Genomic DNA, 14,763 nt, shown 5'->3' with positions numbered 1-14,763 from the left:
AATGTTAAAGAGCAATGGAGACAATGGGCAACCTTGCCTGGTTCCTGATCTAAGTGGAAATGATTTCAATTTAACTTCATTCAATGCGATATTGGCTGTGGATTTACTGTAGATGGCCTCTATCAGTTTAAGAAATGTCCCTTCTATACCAATTTTCTTAAGTGTTCTGATCATGAAGGATAGTGGATATTATCAAAAGCTTTTTCTGTATCAATTGAGAGAATCATATGGTCTTTATTTTTGAGTTTGTTTATGTGCTGAATTACATTTATAGATATACATATATTGAACCAGCCTTGAGACCCTGGGATAAATTCACTTGGTCATGGTGTATAATTTTTTTGATGTGTTGTTGGATTCTGTTTGTTAGGATCTTATTGAGTATTTTAGCATCAATATTCATTAGTGATATTGGTCTATAATTTTCTTTTCTTGTTGGGTCTTTCCCTGGTTTAGGGATCAAGGTGATGTTTGCTTTGTAGAATGTGTTGGGGGTAGTATTCCTTCTTTTTCTGTATTTTGGAAGAGGTTTAGTAATATAGGTACTAGTTCTTCTTTAAAGGTTTGGTAGAATTCTGACATAAAGCCATCTGGTCCTGGGCTTTTCTTTTTAGGGAGATTTTGTATAGTTGATGCTATTTCAGAACTTGATATAGGCCTGTTCAACATTTCCACTTTGTTCTGGCCAAGTCTTGGTAGGTGGCATACTTACAAGTATTGGTCGATTTCTTTCAGATTTTCATATTTCTGAGAGTAAAGTTTCTTGTAATATTTGTTAAGGATTTTTTGAATTTCTGAGGGGTCTGTTGTTATCGTTACCATTTCTGATTGATGAAATTAGAGATTTTATTCTTTTTTCCTGGTTAGGTTGGCCAAAGGTTTATCTATTTTATTGATCTTTTCAAAAAACCAACTTTTGGGTTTATTGATCTGTTGTATAATTCTTTTGTTTTCAATTTCATTTAATTCTCCTCTGATTTTGGTTATTTCTTTTCTTCTACTGGTTTTGGGGTTGGAATGTTCTTCCTTCTCCAGTTGCTTGAGATGTCCCATTAAGTTATTAACTTGCTCTCTTTCCGTGTTCTTGAGGAAGGCTCGCGGTGCTATAGATTTCCCTCTTAGGACTGCCTTTGCAGTATCCCAGAAGTTCTGATAATTCGTGTCTTCATTGTTGTTTTGTTCCAAAAATTTGGCGATTTCCTTCTTAATCTCGTCTATGACCCATCTATCCTTCAGCATAAGGTTGTTTAACTTCCATGTTTTTGTATGGGTATTCAGGTTCCTGTTGTTATTGAGTTCAACTTTTATTCCATGATAAAAGAAGATGCAAGGAATAATTTCTATATTTTTAAATTTGCTGAGGTAAGATTTGTGGCCTAGGATGTGGTCGATTTTGGAGTATGTTCCGTGGGCTGATGAGAAGAATGTATATTCAGTTTTGTTGGGATGAAATGTTCTGTAGATGTCTGTTCAGTCCAGATGTTGAATGGTTAAGTTTAAATCTAAAATTTCTTTGCTTAGCTTCTTTTTGGAGGATCTATCCAGCACTGCTGAAGGTGTATTAAAATCTCCAACTACTATGGAACTGGAGGAAATCAAGTTGCTCATGTCTGTTAGAGTTTCTCTTATAAATTGATGTGCGTTCTGGTTGGGTGCATAAATATTAATAATTGAGATCTCATCATATTGAGTATTACCTTTAACAAATATGAAGCGTCCATCCTTATCCTTCCTTATTTTGGTTGGTTTAAAGCAACTAGGATTGCAACGCCTGCATTTTTCTGCTTTCCATTTGCCTGGAGTACAGATGACCATCCCTTCACCTTGAGTCTATATTTGATGAGTCTGTATTTGATCTATAAGATGAGATTATTGTATGCAGCAGATAATCTGGCTTGAGTTTTTGTATCCAGTCAGCCAACCTGTGCCTTTTTAGAGGACAATTTAAACCATTCACATTAATTGAGAATGTTGATAAGCCTTTCGAGAGTCCAGTGGACTTTTTTAATCCTTTTGCGACTGTGGACTAGCAAATTGTGGTACATGTATACCATGGAATATTATGCAGCCTTAAAGAAAGATGGAGACTTTACCTCTTTCATGTTTACATGGATGGAGCTGGAACATATTCTTCTTAGCAAAGTATCTCAAGAATGGAAGAAAAAGTATCCAAGGTACTCATCCCTACTATGAAGCTAATTTATAGCTTTCACATGAAGGCTATAACCCAAGTATAGCACAAGAATATGGGGAAAGGGCCAAGGGAGGGGAAGGGAGTGGGAAGGTTAGGGCGGAGGGAGGGTAATGGATGGGGCTACACCTACGGTGCATCTTAGAATGGGTACAGGCGAAACCTACTAAAGACAGAATACAAATGTCTACATACAGTAACTAAGAAAATGCCAGTTTTCTGAACAGTTTGATGAGAATATTTCAGATTGTGTATGAAACCAGCATATTGTACCCCTTGATTGCACTAATGTACACAGCTATGATTTAACAATAAAAAAAGCTGACTTTTATATATATATATATATAGCATACTCACCTTAGAGCATTCTCATTTGCATTCTTATAGCTTATACCATCATATTCTAGAAAATACATAGGATATGTACATATATAAATTTGGACCTATTTAGTGACTTAGAATTCTTCCTTTCCATCTTCTCTCCTTCCTCATTTAATTGTAAAGTATCACAGAGTGACAGCTGGAAGGACCTTAAATGTTGCTTAATTTAGTTTCTACAACTAAAGGCCCAGAGAGGGGAATTGACTTGTGCACTAGCCACGTAGCAGTAGAACCAGTGCCAGGTCTCAGCATGCTGTCTACCACTCCAGTGTGTATTCACTGAAATGTTTATGCTTTGAAAAAATATTTCAGAACCAACTAGAAACAGCTCCACCCCATGAGTTAAAGAATACATTCCAACTACTTCATGAGATACTGGTAAGTTGTAAATGTTCTGATTTGCTTGTATTCAGGTATCATTAGCTTATGCTTATAAATTAAAAATTGTATGTCCTTTTATTTTTTTTTTCCATCCATTCGGTCTGCATTTATGGAGTCCTCTTTTCAGTCATGTGTGTCATGATGTAGAGGTGAGCAGCAGGAACTCACAGGGTAGTGAGGGTGCTGGACAGGTACAAAGGCAGTTACCATGCAGAAGGCAACAGTGGGCGAGGGCAGCCCTCCCTCCGGCCTTACCATGGGTAAGCACCATGCTGAGCACAGATGTCACCATGTTTAAACCTCATGATTACCCTCAGAGACAAACTGCTAGCTGAATGGTTGATCACATCTTAGATAACATTGATTGTATTTATACTAATAAAAATATGTTTAAGAGTCAAGAAACTGAAATGTCATCAATTGTAGGATGCTTTCCAACTTCAAAAATTTGAAAAACTGGAAAATATCAGTTATTGTCAGCAAAATACAATCTTACTGGAAACCAGGATTTAGAGAGGCGTAGTATTTTGCCCGAGGCCACTGGCAGCAGGTGGAAGGTCTAGTCAGTCAGGATCTGACACAGGAGACTGGCCCCCAGAGCCTGTGCTCGCCACCAGACCCCAGGGGAGCTCAGTGAATCTTAAGTAAATGCTGTGGCTAGAAGGAAGAGGGGGACCTGAGCAGAGCTTGGGAAAGAAATCCCAAGCCAGACGTGGAAAGCTGCAGGCACATGTGCTGGGTGGGGGGGGGAACGTTTTACTGTGGCCAGTGGGTGCTCACTGGTGTGTGGTTATGAGCTAAGGAGAAAGACCACACTAGGCTAGTCTCTCACCTTAAAGAGAGAGAGGGACTGTGTTCCCTTTCATTCCCTAATCCTTAATGTAGGTCTTGCCATTCACTAAAGGGTTTGAGGAAGAAAACACATGTACATCATGGATTCCATTTGTTTTCTGTTTTTCTGACCCTTTGCCTCCTTTTGGTCCTAGTACCTTTAACAGACTTGGGAAGATAATTGCTCCTCCGGGTTAGGACTGTGTGTGGGTCATTTATTACCAACAAACCCATACAGTTTACTAGACTGCGCATAGTTCAATGCTTAGAACTAGAAATACACCAAGCGAGGCCTAGATTCAGCCCTGTGTAGCATGGCAAAATCATTCGGCCACTTTTTAGAGCCTGTACTTTGACACATGTTTAGTAAACAAGTTAGAGCATAAATCTCTTTCTCTTTGTATCATTAAATATATGTCCTTACAACCCATAGAGAACTGTAGATATAATTGGTCAGAACATACAGGTAGGAAATAAATGGATCTTTAAATATTACTTAATGGTTTTCATCTTAGTTTAAATATAAGGTATGTTTGAGATATATGGTGATGACAGAATTTTTTTTGTGCTGTTTTGTTATGCTAGAAACTAAATCTCTTGAACAAAAATACAAAGAAGTGGCTGTAACATAAGCTCCTCCTTCCGTTCACCACCATTTGTTTCCTTCCTGTCACAGGTCATTGAAGATCCCATACAAGTAGAGCGAATCAAATTTGTGTTTGAGACGGAAAATGGATTACTAGGCAAGTAGGCCCAGCCTGCAAACCAGTGTCTGCAGTCAGTGTGCCGCTGACCCTGTTCCAGCCAGTTCTACCTCCTGTCGCTCGTGCTGAGATCAGCAAGGGATGCGTGCGCTGTCCAGTCAGGGCCTCTGGGTTCCCTCAGTCTAGTCGGGAGAATTGAAACCCAAGGGCCTTACTGCCCTGAACACTCTGATACCTTTAGTCCATAAACTGCAGCTTAAGATCTTTTTACCAGCTCAGATAAAAGCCAGGGGTGTTTTGACTGGTTTTTTTTCAACAAGCAAAAGGCTGTTGGAAGAAATCTTTGATTCCACTTCTACAACCATTAGGAAAGAAAAAACAAGAACCTCAGAGTCATTTTAGATCTTGCTGTATACTGACAGCAGATTCAGGGCCTTTTTATTGTAAAAAGGAGATTTCAGCTAAAATTTTAGCCACCCTTCGGACAGTGTACTGTAGTCAGAGCAGCACCCAGAAATCTCTGAAGCTTAAAAATTATAAACGCAAGAGCACAACCAAGTATGATTTACTTTTTTTTTTTGGAGAGTGTCACTCTGGCACCCTGTCTAGAGTGCTGTGGCGTCATAGCCCACAGCAACCTCAAGTTCTTGGACTCAATCCTCTTTCCTCAGTTTTTCTCTTTTTAGTAGAATGGGTCTCACTGTTTCTCAGACTGGTCTCAAACTTCTCAAGCAGTCCACCTGCCTCAGCCTCCCAGAGTGCTGGGATTACAGGCGTGAGCCACTGTGCCAGGCAAGAACAGGAAAGCATTTGTTGAACTGAATGAGTATAAAGTTCCATTTATCAAATTAAAAGTGTTTATAACTGCTCTTTTCTCAGTAGCGTGGAGTGTAGAAAAGTCTCTAGGTAAATAGTCAGCCAATACAAGTTTTAATTCTTTCCAGTTCTTCTAAAAGTTAAACTTTCATCATGTGTGGTTTCATATTTAAAGTAGTATTTCTACCCCTTAGAATTTGGGGGATTCTATTGAGTCAGGTACCACCATGCTTTTTAGTTATTTCTTACATGTTTATCACAATTGTTTGTCAGTTTTGAGAATAAGATAGCTTGTTACCACTTGGACCCACATTCAGTTTAGTCCTTCATTATTAAAATGTCCTGTTCTCTTTTTTCAGCTTTGATGCACCACAGCAATCATGTGGACAGCAGCCGCTGCTACCAGTGTGTCAAGTTTCTTGTAACTCTTGCTCAAAAGTAAGTATTGACTTAAAATGCAGGGAAGACGTGGTGTTTTCATTACAAGTCAGATATGACCAGGAAAAAATAATCTTCCATGTTCTGGTACCTAGAGAATCTGACAAAGGAAGGGAATTCTTGCTTAGAAGGTATAGAAACCCATTTAAATAAGCTCAAAAAGGAAATATGAATAGAGAGTATAAAAAGAATAGTAGATCTTATGGAATCCAAGAACAAAAAGCTAAACCACCAGGCCTGATTATATCAGAATGTAAGGAATCAAGGCAGATCCAGAAACCTTCAAAGCAAGAATTCATACACCCCTCATTCAAGGTCATGTTTGCTGATATATCTGTTGATTCGTCTAGGCTCTCTATCAGAGGTTTTCAACCTTTTTTATCTCACGGCATACTTGAACCTATAGTTAAACTTCCACAGTATGCTTAAATCATGTTGATCCAGAAAAAAGAGTGAAAAAAGAATATGCTTATTGTGCTTTGAACTGCTTTTGGAAATAATTTAATTAATGGTCTTTAAAAAATTTTGGCGGCACACCTAAGATCCTCTCATGGCCCACCGTTTGAAAAGCATTGTCCTAGATCCCCAATTTCAAAATAGCCTCTCAAGAAACAAAATCACGTCCCTCTTAGCTATTAAGCACTGTGAACCCAGGCAGTGTGCCAGGTATTATTATATTTACTCTCTTCAACACCTTCATGAGAGGAGGTACGGTTACTGGTGATACTGTCCTGGGTGGTTTAAGTGACATGGCTACAGATACAGAGCTAAAGACTTGAGCACAAGTTGATTGACTTCAAAACGAAAGTTCTCTTAGAATTGTGGCAGAATATATGTAACATAAAACTTACTACTTTAACCATTTCTAAGTGTACAGTTCAGTGACATTAAGCCCATTCACATTGTTGGGTAGCCGTCATCGCCATCTCTCCCAGAACTTCTTCATCTTCCAAAACTGAAACTCCATAACCATTAAATACTAACTCCCCGTTTCTCCTTCCCCTCAGTCCCTGGCAACCACCATTCTGATGTCTGTCTCCATGAATTTGATTCCTCTGGTTCCCTCGTACACGTAGAGTCATATAGCATTTGTCTTCCTGGGCCTGGCCTTGTGTCTTCAAGGGTCATCCATTTTGTAGCATGTGTCAGAGCTTCTTTTGTTTTGTGTTTTTTTGTTTTTCGAGACAGTGTCTCAGTATGTCGCCCTTGCTAGAGGGCCATGGTGTCACAGCTCACAGCAACCTCAAACTCTTGGGCTTAGGTGATTCTCTTGCCTCAGCCTCCCAAGTAGCTGGGACTACAGGCGCCCGCCACAACGCCCGGCTGTTTTTTATTATTGTTGTAGTTGTTGCAGTTTCATTGTTGTTTTGCAAGCCCAGGCCAGGTTCAAACCTGCCAGCCCCAGTGTTTGTGGCCTGCACCCTACCCACTGAGCTATGGTCACTGCCCAGAGTTTCTTTTTAAGGCTAAATAACATACATAGTATTGTTGCATGTGTATGCCACATTTTGTCTGTTGATGGACATTTAGAAAGAAAAAGTTGTTTTGTTTTGTTTTTGAAACAGAGTCCTACTATGTCGCCCTCACTAGAGTGCTGTGGTGTCACAGCTCACAGCAACCTCAGACTCTTGGGCTCAGCCCAAGATTCTCTTGCCTCAGCCTCCCGAGTAGCTGGGACTATAGGCGCCTGCCACAACATCCACCTGTTTTTAGAGATGGGGTCTTGTTCTTGCTCATGCTGGTCTCGAACCTGTGAGCTCAGGCATCCACCTGCCTCAGCCTCCCACCTGGCCAAGAAAAAGTTCTTAGTGTGAGGAGACCCTGTAGTGGTTTGCTCCCTTATGCAGTGCATGGGCAACAGAAGATCAGTGACCCGCCTGATGCCCACGGTTGCCGAGCTGACTACACTGCCACCACTGAGTCTGACGCCAGGCCTTCTTTACGGCCTAGTTTATTTTGCTCCAGATTTTTGCCAGTTCTTAGGCACAGGATTATTTTCCCAGGACTTGTGCCAGAATAAGAATGAGAAATCTGTTTAGGCTTAATCTGCGTTTGATATTCTTAAACAGATAAAAATTAGAGCCCCATCAAAATAATTCACATACAAGCATTTTCCAGATAACAAAGCGTTGTGGACACTGACGGATATCGTCCTACTGTGAATGTGGGTTCAGCAGTGAGACTTGATGTTGGCAGCCTGTCACTGTTAGTACGTGCCGGAGAGTGGCATTTCCAAGTGGTACTGGGCGTGTAGTGCGAGCAACTACTCTGTCATTTTGCATGTCGTCCTCCACACATCCACCGACAGACACGGGAGTGATGGTATCACCGCCACTGCTGTGTTTGGACATGAAGGTGGCTTCCTTACTAGGCAGATAAAAATGAAAAGAGTGGGGAGGCTGCTGAGACCATGCTTTAAAATTGCTCTTCTCATAATCTCATCATTTCTTACTATAGTCACCAATCTTAAAGACTGATTTGATTTATCAAGAGGTCATTATTAAAAGTACAGCTCGTTATGGGGTTTTTGTTTTATTTTTTAATTTGTAACTTTGTATAGAACTGAGTGGATGAGAGTTACAGAGATAAGACTTCGCACTACTCGCTGACCTTTTACTCCTGCCTTTTGAAGTTTAAACATAGGAATGTATTACTCATCCAAAGGAAATAAAGGGTAAAAACAATTGAATTTTAAAGTAATGTGTTTCAAACTAAAAAGGTACTACAGATTAAACAAGTATATTTGCAAAGAAAGCAATTGACTAATAAAAACGTCCTCAATCTCCAGGTGCCCTGCTGCTAAAGAATATTTCAAGGAGAATTCCCATCACTGGAGCTGGGCTGTACAGTGGCTACAGAAGAAGGTAATTACATTTTGAATTTTTCTAGCTATGCCGTAAGAATCAGTAACAGCCCATCTTATCAGGAAGGATCTCTTAAACCTAATTTGGAGACGGGCCTGGAAGTATTTTCAGACTTCAGATATTTCTTTGGCACAGCTGATACCTGCTAGCACACATTAAATTTGTGCTTTAATATGTGTGTCTCAACTTTCAACAGAGGTAGGGATGATTATATTAGAAGCAGCATTTGAGCAAGGTCTTAAAAGTGGGATTGAAATCTTCCATGAGTCTCCTAATTGTAATAGGTGGAAACTTTGGGCTCACAAGGGCTGATTTGTGGTCTCTTATGGCAGTTTTGACCTTTCATTTCAGATGTCAGAACATTATTGGACACCACAGAGTAATGTCTCTAATGAAACATCAACTGGAAAAACCTTTCAGCGAACCATTTCAGCTCAGGTGAGGGTTATCTTTTGTTTCTGTAGGTTGGAAACCCCTGCCAGGATTCTCAGTGTTTCTCAGCAGCTGTAGCCTCGGGGAAGAGAGAGGGATGGATTGAAAATGAGGATAAGTAGAGAAAACGATTGCGCTTCTATGAAAAGATAACAGATTCTTGCACGCTACGCACATCTGTGCAGATACCTTTGTATACAAGAAAAGGGTGCAGGCTGGTCAGGCCGATCGCAGTAGCAGTGGAGTTTGAAAGGGGTACTCTGGTGGCTGTGATACAGGCCCACTTTCAGGCTCCTGGTGCCACCAGAGGTCACACCAGGTGGGGGTCTTCCCTGGTGGGTGGTGCTGCTGCTAAAGCCCTTAACTTTTCCTTCTTCTGTTGAAATCTCCTACAGGACACATTAGCATATGCTACCGCTTTGCTGAATGAAAAAGAGCAATCAGGGAGCAGTAACGGGTCGGAGAGCAGCCCTGCCAATGAGAACGGAGACAGGCATTTACAGCAGGTATCATTGTAGGGCTTGTCCTCGTGTGAAACTCCAAAAAGATTTTCCATAATGAAGGGAAAAAGATGCCTGCCCTGCGGTATGAGTCCCAAAGGCACCAGCTCCGCCCTCTAGTGATCTCTGTTCCGGAGGGTTGGGGAGAGTTGGGGCTGCCATGTGAAGTTGGCAGAAGGCTTGGAGGTGCCTGAGGCTACTGCTCACTCAGTGTGGAGACCAGTCCTGATGAAGCCAGGCCCCAGTGTTCCAGCTTGTTCCCTTCATTCTGCTGGATCACTGGGAAAAAACCCTCTTTTGCTTTCTCCAGCCTTCCTGGAAACACGGACCCTTGAAAGGAAAGGCCTCGTGCTATTCATGCTATTGGCCTGGAGTCAAAGGATAACTTTAAACTTATTAAAACACATGTATATCTTTTCAATACTGATCCAGTGTGGTAGAACAAGAAAAGAAATATTTATTAAACACCTACCATGTGCAAAATACTGAGCCAGCTGTCAGCGCAATTACATTTATTGTGTTTTCTCTGCCGGTTTGTGCCCTCTTCAGCTGTGCTCTCCCCTGTGGGCCCATCCCAGTGCCTGGCACAGATGAGACCCTGATTAAATGAGTAGTGCTGGTATGTCTTTTTTTTTTTTTTTTTTTAAGTGTTATCTTTGAATCCTCATAACAACTACCCTGTTTCCCCAAAAATAAGACATTCTCCGAAAATAAGACCTACTTACAGGAAAGATAAGGCATCCCCTGAAAATAAGACCTAGCGCATCTTTGGGAGCACACCTTAAAATAAGACACTGTCTTATTTTCGGGAAAACAGGGTATGTCAGGCAGCTATTACCCTGGGTTTTACAGGAAGAGTAACTGAGGTTCAGCACAGTGACGTGACTTGACCCAGGGTCATGCTTGCAGTTGACCTCATCACCTACTTTATTTGCAGAGAAAATAAAAGCTGTCAGAAGGGAGCTCCTACAGCCAATGGTCCTACATTTACAGCCCCCACACCATGCTGTCCTGGTCTCCTCTCCCATGGTGGTGGAGGAAGTTTGCCTCCTCTCCTTTCTGAACAAGACGTGTGTGTGTGTGTGTGTGTGTGTGGTGTGTCTGTGTGTTTTGATGGTGGTGGTGTCATTGGCATCTTGAACTCCCCCATCCCTGCCTCTTTTCCTCTTCTTCATAACCAGACTTCTCCAAAGAATCGTCTAAATGTAACTGTCTCCCTTTTCTTATCTCTCACTCCCTCCTCAGCAGTTGGGGTGGCAGGTGGTCCCAGAGCTCTTACTAGCAGCTGCCTCATGGCACCCGATGCCCGGCTTCCTCCTGCTGAAGCGCTCTCCTCCAGCCCATCTGGCAGACCTCACCCTGTCGGTTCCCTTCACGCCCTCAGCTATTCTTTCTCTGTCTCCTTCCTAGGTGAACCTCCTCCAGGCCACCAGGAAATGTCGCTCAGCTCTCAGTCCTGTGTCCCTCTGCTCTTGCTCAGCACTTTCTTGTCCACACCCAGAGCTTTAGTTCCTTGCAGTTCCAGACATGAACATCCAGGTGTCTTGTCCTTGACGTCTCCACTTGACTTATCTCAAAGACCCCTCAATCTCACTGTGCCCCTCTCTTTTCTGTTCCCCCGAAGCCACTCCTCCGTCGTCATCATCATCATCGTCGTTCCTTATCTCACACACCTGTGTATCAGGTTGTGAACCAGATGACCAGTGTCATCCAGATATGCTGTGATCAGTGGGCCTTTTAAATGGTTTGATCCATCTCCTCCGTGGCTTTCCTGTGCTGCTGGAAGAAAGGCTGAAACCCCCAAGCAGGCCTGCCTGATTGGGCCTCTGTGTGCCCCTCCCACATTGTCTGGGTTTTAGTTCATCAAATGTACTTTGCTACTTTGCCTCAAGCCCCCCATCACCCCACCTGACTCCCACTGGTTCACTTGTCACTTCTGCAGTATCACCACTCTTCCCTCACCGCACCTCTAGTTAGGTCAGTCGCAAGCTCCTGGTAGGGATTCAAAATTGTCTGTTAAGTGCATAAGCCAAAGGCTTCATCGTTGGTGGCAGAGGCAGTGCTGAGACCCAGGAGGACCCAGCCCTCTTCGGCAGATGCAGTCCAGGGAGGAAGCACAGCTGCCAGCCCCTCTGCCTCACCATGCTGCCCCTACAGTGGAGCTCTGACGTGGTGCAGAGTAGCATGGGGACTTTCGGCAAGTCGCTGGGTTGTTTCAGAGACTAAATGTAGATCATAGACATGAGCGTCCTACATAATTTTGAATTGTCGGATAAAAGGGTAAGAGTTCTCAGTACCCTTTAATAGGCATTAAGTTGCTGGATGAAGAGGTACTTAAATTACAAACACAAATCAATTTGGCCTAGAAAACTATTTTTCTCTAACTTTAACCATATGAACTTGAACTTCTTGTCTTTTTCACAGGGTTCAGAGTCTCCCATGATGATTGGTGATTTAAGAAGTGACCTTGATGATGTTGATCCTTAGAGAAACACACCCAGTCCCTGACAAGGCGTCAGGCCACAATACTGGATGCTCAGCACCTTTGGAAACCAGAATCTCATCCTTGGACCCTTTGGAAGAGCCTGGAGATTAGACTGGAAGAGCTGCCATGACTCGGGAGGACCGTGTGTTTTTCAGGAAACATGTTCTGTGGGCTCTGGCAGGCTGGGAACTTCCCGGGAGTACAGTCCCTATGTGGAGTCACATTTTTGCAAAGATTTTAGGAAGTAAAGCCGGTGGCAGACTTTTTTGTTACATGAACATGCAAGAGTGAGCGTAAAGCTGTTGCTTTCTCTATGATGCTACAAAAAAATTTAAAAAAATTCCTTTGGTTTTTATATTTTAAGGAAAAAAAGTAAGCTGCCTTTAGATATGTGGGGGCAAATTTTTAATCTTGCAATAGCATTGAGTAGGAATATCCAATTTAAAATGATGTAAAGATATGTGATAAAATTCCTTTTTGTTGTAAAATAGTAGTTGATTTAGTTTACACAGACCTTTGTATTTAATATGTCTCCCTATTTGTTTAGAACAGATGGGTCTGCACAAGAGCCCTGGGCATAGGCTTGGATCTTGATGAGATATTACCGGGATCAAAAATTGGGAAATTACTAAGCTCTTAAAAGTATTTTTCTGATATAGTTGAGATTGAAAAGAGGGGGGGAAAAAAAAAGGAAAGAAATTTTAAGATGCTGTGTTCTCCAAAAGTACAGGGTACCTTCTTTGACATCAATCACTAAAGAAGTTATAAGTTCTCAAAACAAATTTTAAAGACAGCACTTAGAGATATAATTTTATTGAGTTTGGCTTCATAGAATTATCTATTTAATGAATGCTTGGAGACATATTGAATAAATTGTCTTAAATCATGTGATCTGCAATCATTTGCTTTTGCTTAAAACACAATTATTGAATCCCCTTGGTATTGGTTGTATGTATTTGAGTTGGGAAGACACTGCTTGTGAGTTTTATAGCAATTTCAATGCAGAGAAGGAATTTGAAACTGTTTTTTTCTCTTCAACATGACTAACACTGAAAGGACAGGCAAGGGTTAAGATTTAATTTCCCAAAAATAACTAAGAAAGCAGTTGACCAACCATCCATCTGGTTGTGTTTGCCAAGTTCATCACCAACATATTTCATATATATTTTGTACATTTTGTGTTTGAATTGCTCGCACATTTTCAGCCCTGTTTTGCCTTCAGTTACAGGTTCTGCCTTATTATCATCTCACCCTGCACAGAACTAGGGAGCCTTAGGAAGTGCCAGGTTGCCACTGTCACACTTGCCAAGTCCAAGAGGCGCGGTAGCCCCAAAGTGCCTTCCTGGCTGCTTTGGCATTTCGTGTGGGTACGTGGCCAGGCACACAGCCCTCATTGCTGTCCCCCTTCAGCTGCCCAGTTTCTCACACTCCAGCAGCAGGAGTTTCTGTGCGGTCAGGCTCGTGATGAGAACACAGAAAGGCCAGCACTTAAGAGCAAAACTCTGCCCTTGGAGAGACGGACAGCAGCAAGTGGCAGAAGTGGTTCCAGTGTTCTTGGAGTTTGGGATGTGATGCTGTAATGTTGATTTTGTGTACGCAAGTACTCCGTAACCTCTCCGTTCCCATCCTTTCCCAGAGATGGTGTGGGACATGACCTTGAAACGCTGGCGATGATCCATGCTGGAAGTCATCGCTGGCAACTGCACTCTCAGGAGCCCAAATTCAGGAGTGAAATTGCCACTTCTAGTCCCCTTATTTCCTATGGAAACAATGCCTTCCACACCGCCAGCACCTGCTGTCCTCACTCAAGTTGCATCAGGACCGCCTGTCACCAGTGTGTACCCCAGGCTTTGGCTCATTTGCTTCTGTAGTTGTACAGTGCACATCATTTTCACTTTGCTGGTAACCACTTGATTTCCAACAGCTGCAGTCAACAAACCTGCTGATGACTTTTTTTAGTGTAGTACAACAAGTAACAATTATGACAGGCTTATCTTGGAGGAGTTGTCATTTTTACTGCCAATTTTTTGGATGAAGATGTTTTTATAAATCTTTCAAAATGGTCTGCGAACAGAGCAGGAATTGCACAATTAACTCAACGCTGTGTGTTGAAGCTCCCTTAGTGAAGGCCAATCTTAGGATGGCCAGTTCTGCCCATTAAAGGCATCCTGGGAAAGAAAACAAACAAACATCCCCGCGGGCACTTTGCCATGACTTCTGGAGTACCCTACCCCCCACCCCACCCCCCGGTCGCTGACAATGAGACACGTTTTAGGACCTAGAGCGCAGCGTCCTCAGACTTAACCCTGTCTCCCCTTACTCTCCCTGCTAACATTGAGGTGTGTGCAGTTACCTTCTGAGCTTGGAACAAGCAGACTGGAATTTTCCTCTGCTACCTCTTGTGTACAGAATCTTGTTTATAAATTTCAAAAGGCAGTAGGGAAGCTAGAGAAGACTCTTAATGCTAAATTCAGTTCATGCGTGGCAGAGTTCTTAGCTTCTAAAAGTATAAAATAAATTTTTCAAAAATGGAGTTGCACAGACGTTTTTTTCTCCATCAGTACAGCCATGTCGGGGAGGGGGCACCACAGCCTGTGGCCTGGTACTGTGACTCCTGTGACTGCCATTTGCTCGTCTCACTCTAACCACTCTCAGATGCATCTGCAGAGTTCAGGCCAGTTGTTGAATTTGGGCTGATGACCTGCATGTCCTTCCCCCAAAGGCCCCTCCAGCAGAAGTC

General features: G+C 42.3%; 1 protein-coding gene across 4 annotated transcripts in view; it reads left to right on the top strand.

Moving 5' to 3' along the window:
• USP24 (ubiquitin specific peptidase 24) overlaps positions 1-14,556 on the top strand; it is a 156,209-nt gene extending 141,653 nt beyond the window's left edge. For all 4 annotated transcript variants that reach the window (XM_053575344.1, XM_053575343.1, XM_053575347.1 and 1 more), the window contains exons 62-68: positions 2,885-2,950; positions 4,461-4,527; positions 5,664-5,742; positions 8,531-8,606; positions 8,958-9,044; positions 9,434-9,544; positions 11,963-14,556. In XM_053575344.1, the coding sequence (XP_053431319.1) occupies positions 2,885-2,950; positions 4,461-4,527; positions 5,664-5,742; positions 8,531-8,606; positions 8,958-9,044; positions 9,434-9,544; positions 11,963-12,025 (549 nt within the window). In that variant the 3' untranslated portion in view covers positions 12,026-14,556. The remainder of the gene's footprint in view (positions 1-2,884; positions 2,951-4,460; positions 4,528-5,663; positions 5,743-8,530; positions 8,607-8,957; positions 9,045-9,433; positions 9,545-11,962) is intronic.
• Positions 14,557-14,763: the final 207 nt, after the last annotated feature.

Source organism: Nycticebus coucang, chromosome 22 (genome assembly GCF_027406575.1).
Source record: "Nycticebus coucang isolate mNycCou1 chromosome 22, mNycCou1.pri, whole genome shotgun sequence".
NCBI lineage: Eukaryota > Metazoa > Chordata > Mammalia > Primates > Lorisidae > Nycticebus > Nycticebus coucang.
This window is presented reverse-complemented; position numbering and strand designations above follow the sequence as displayed.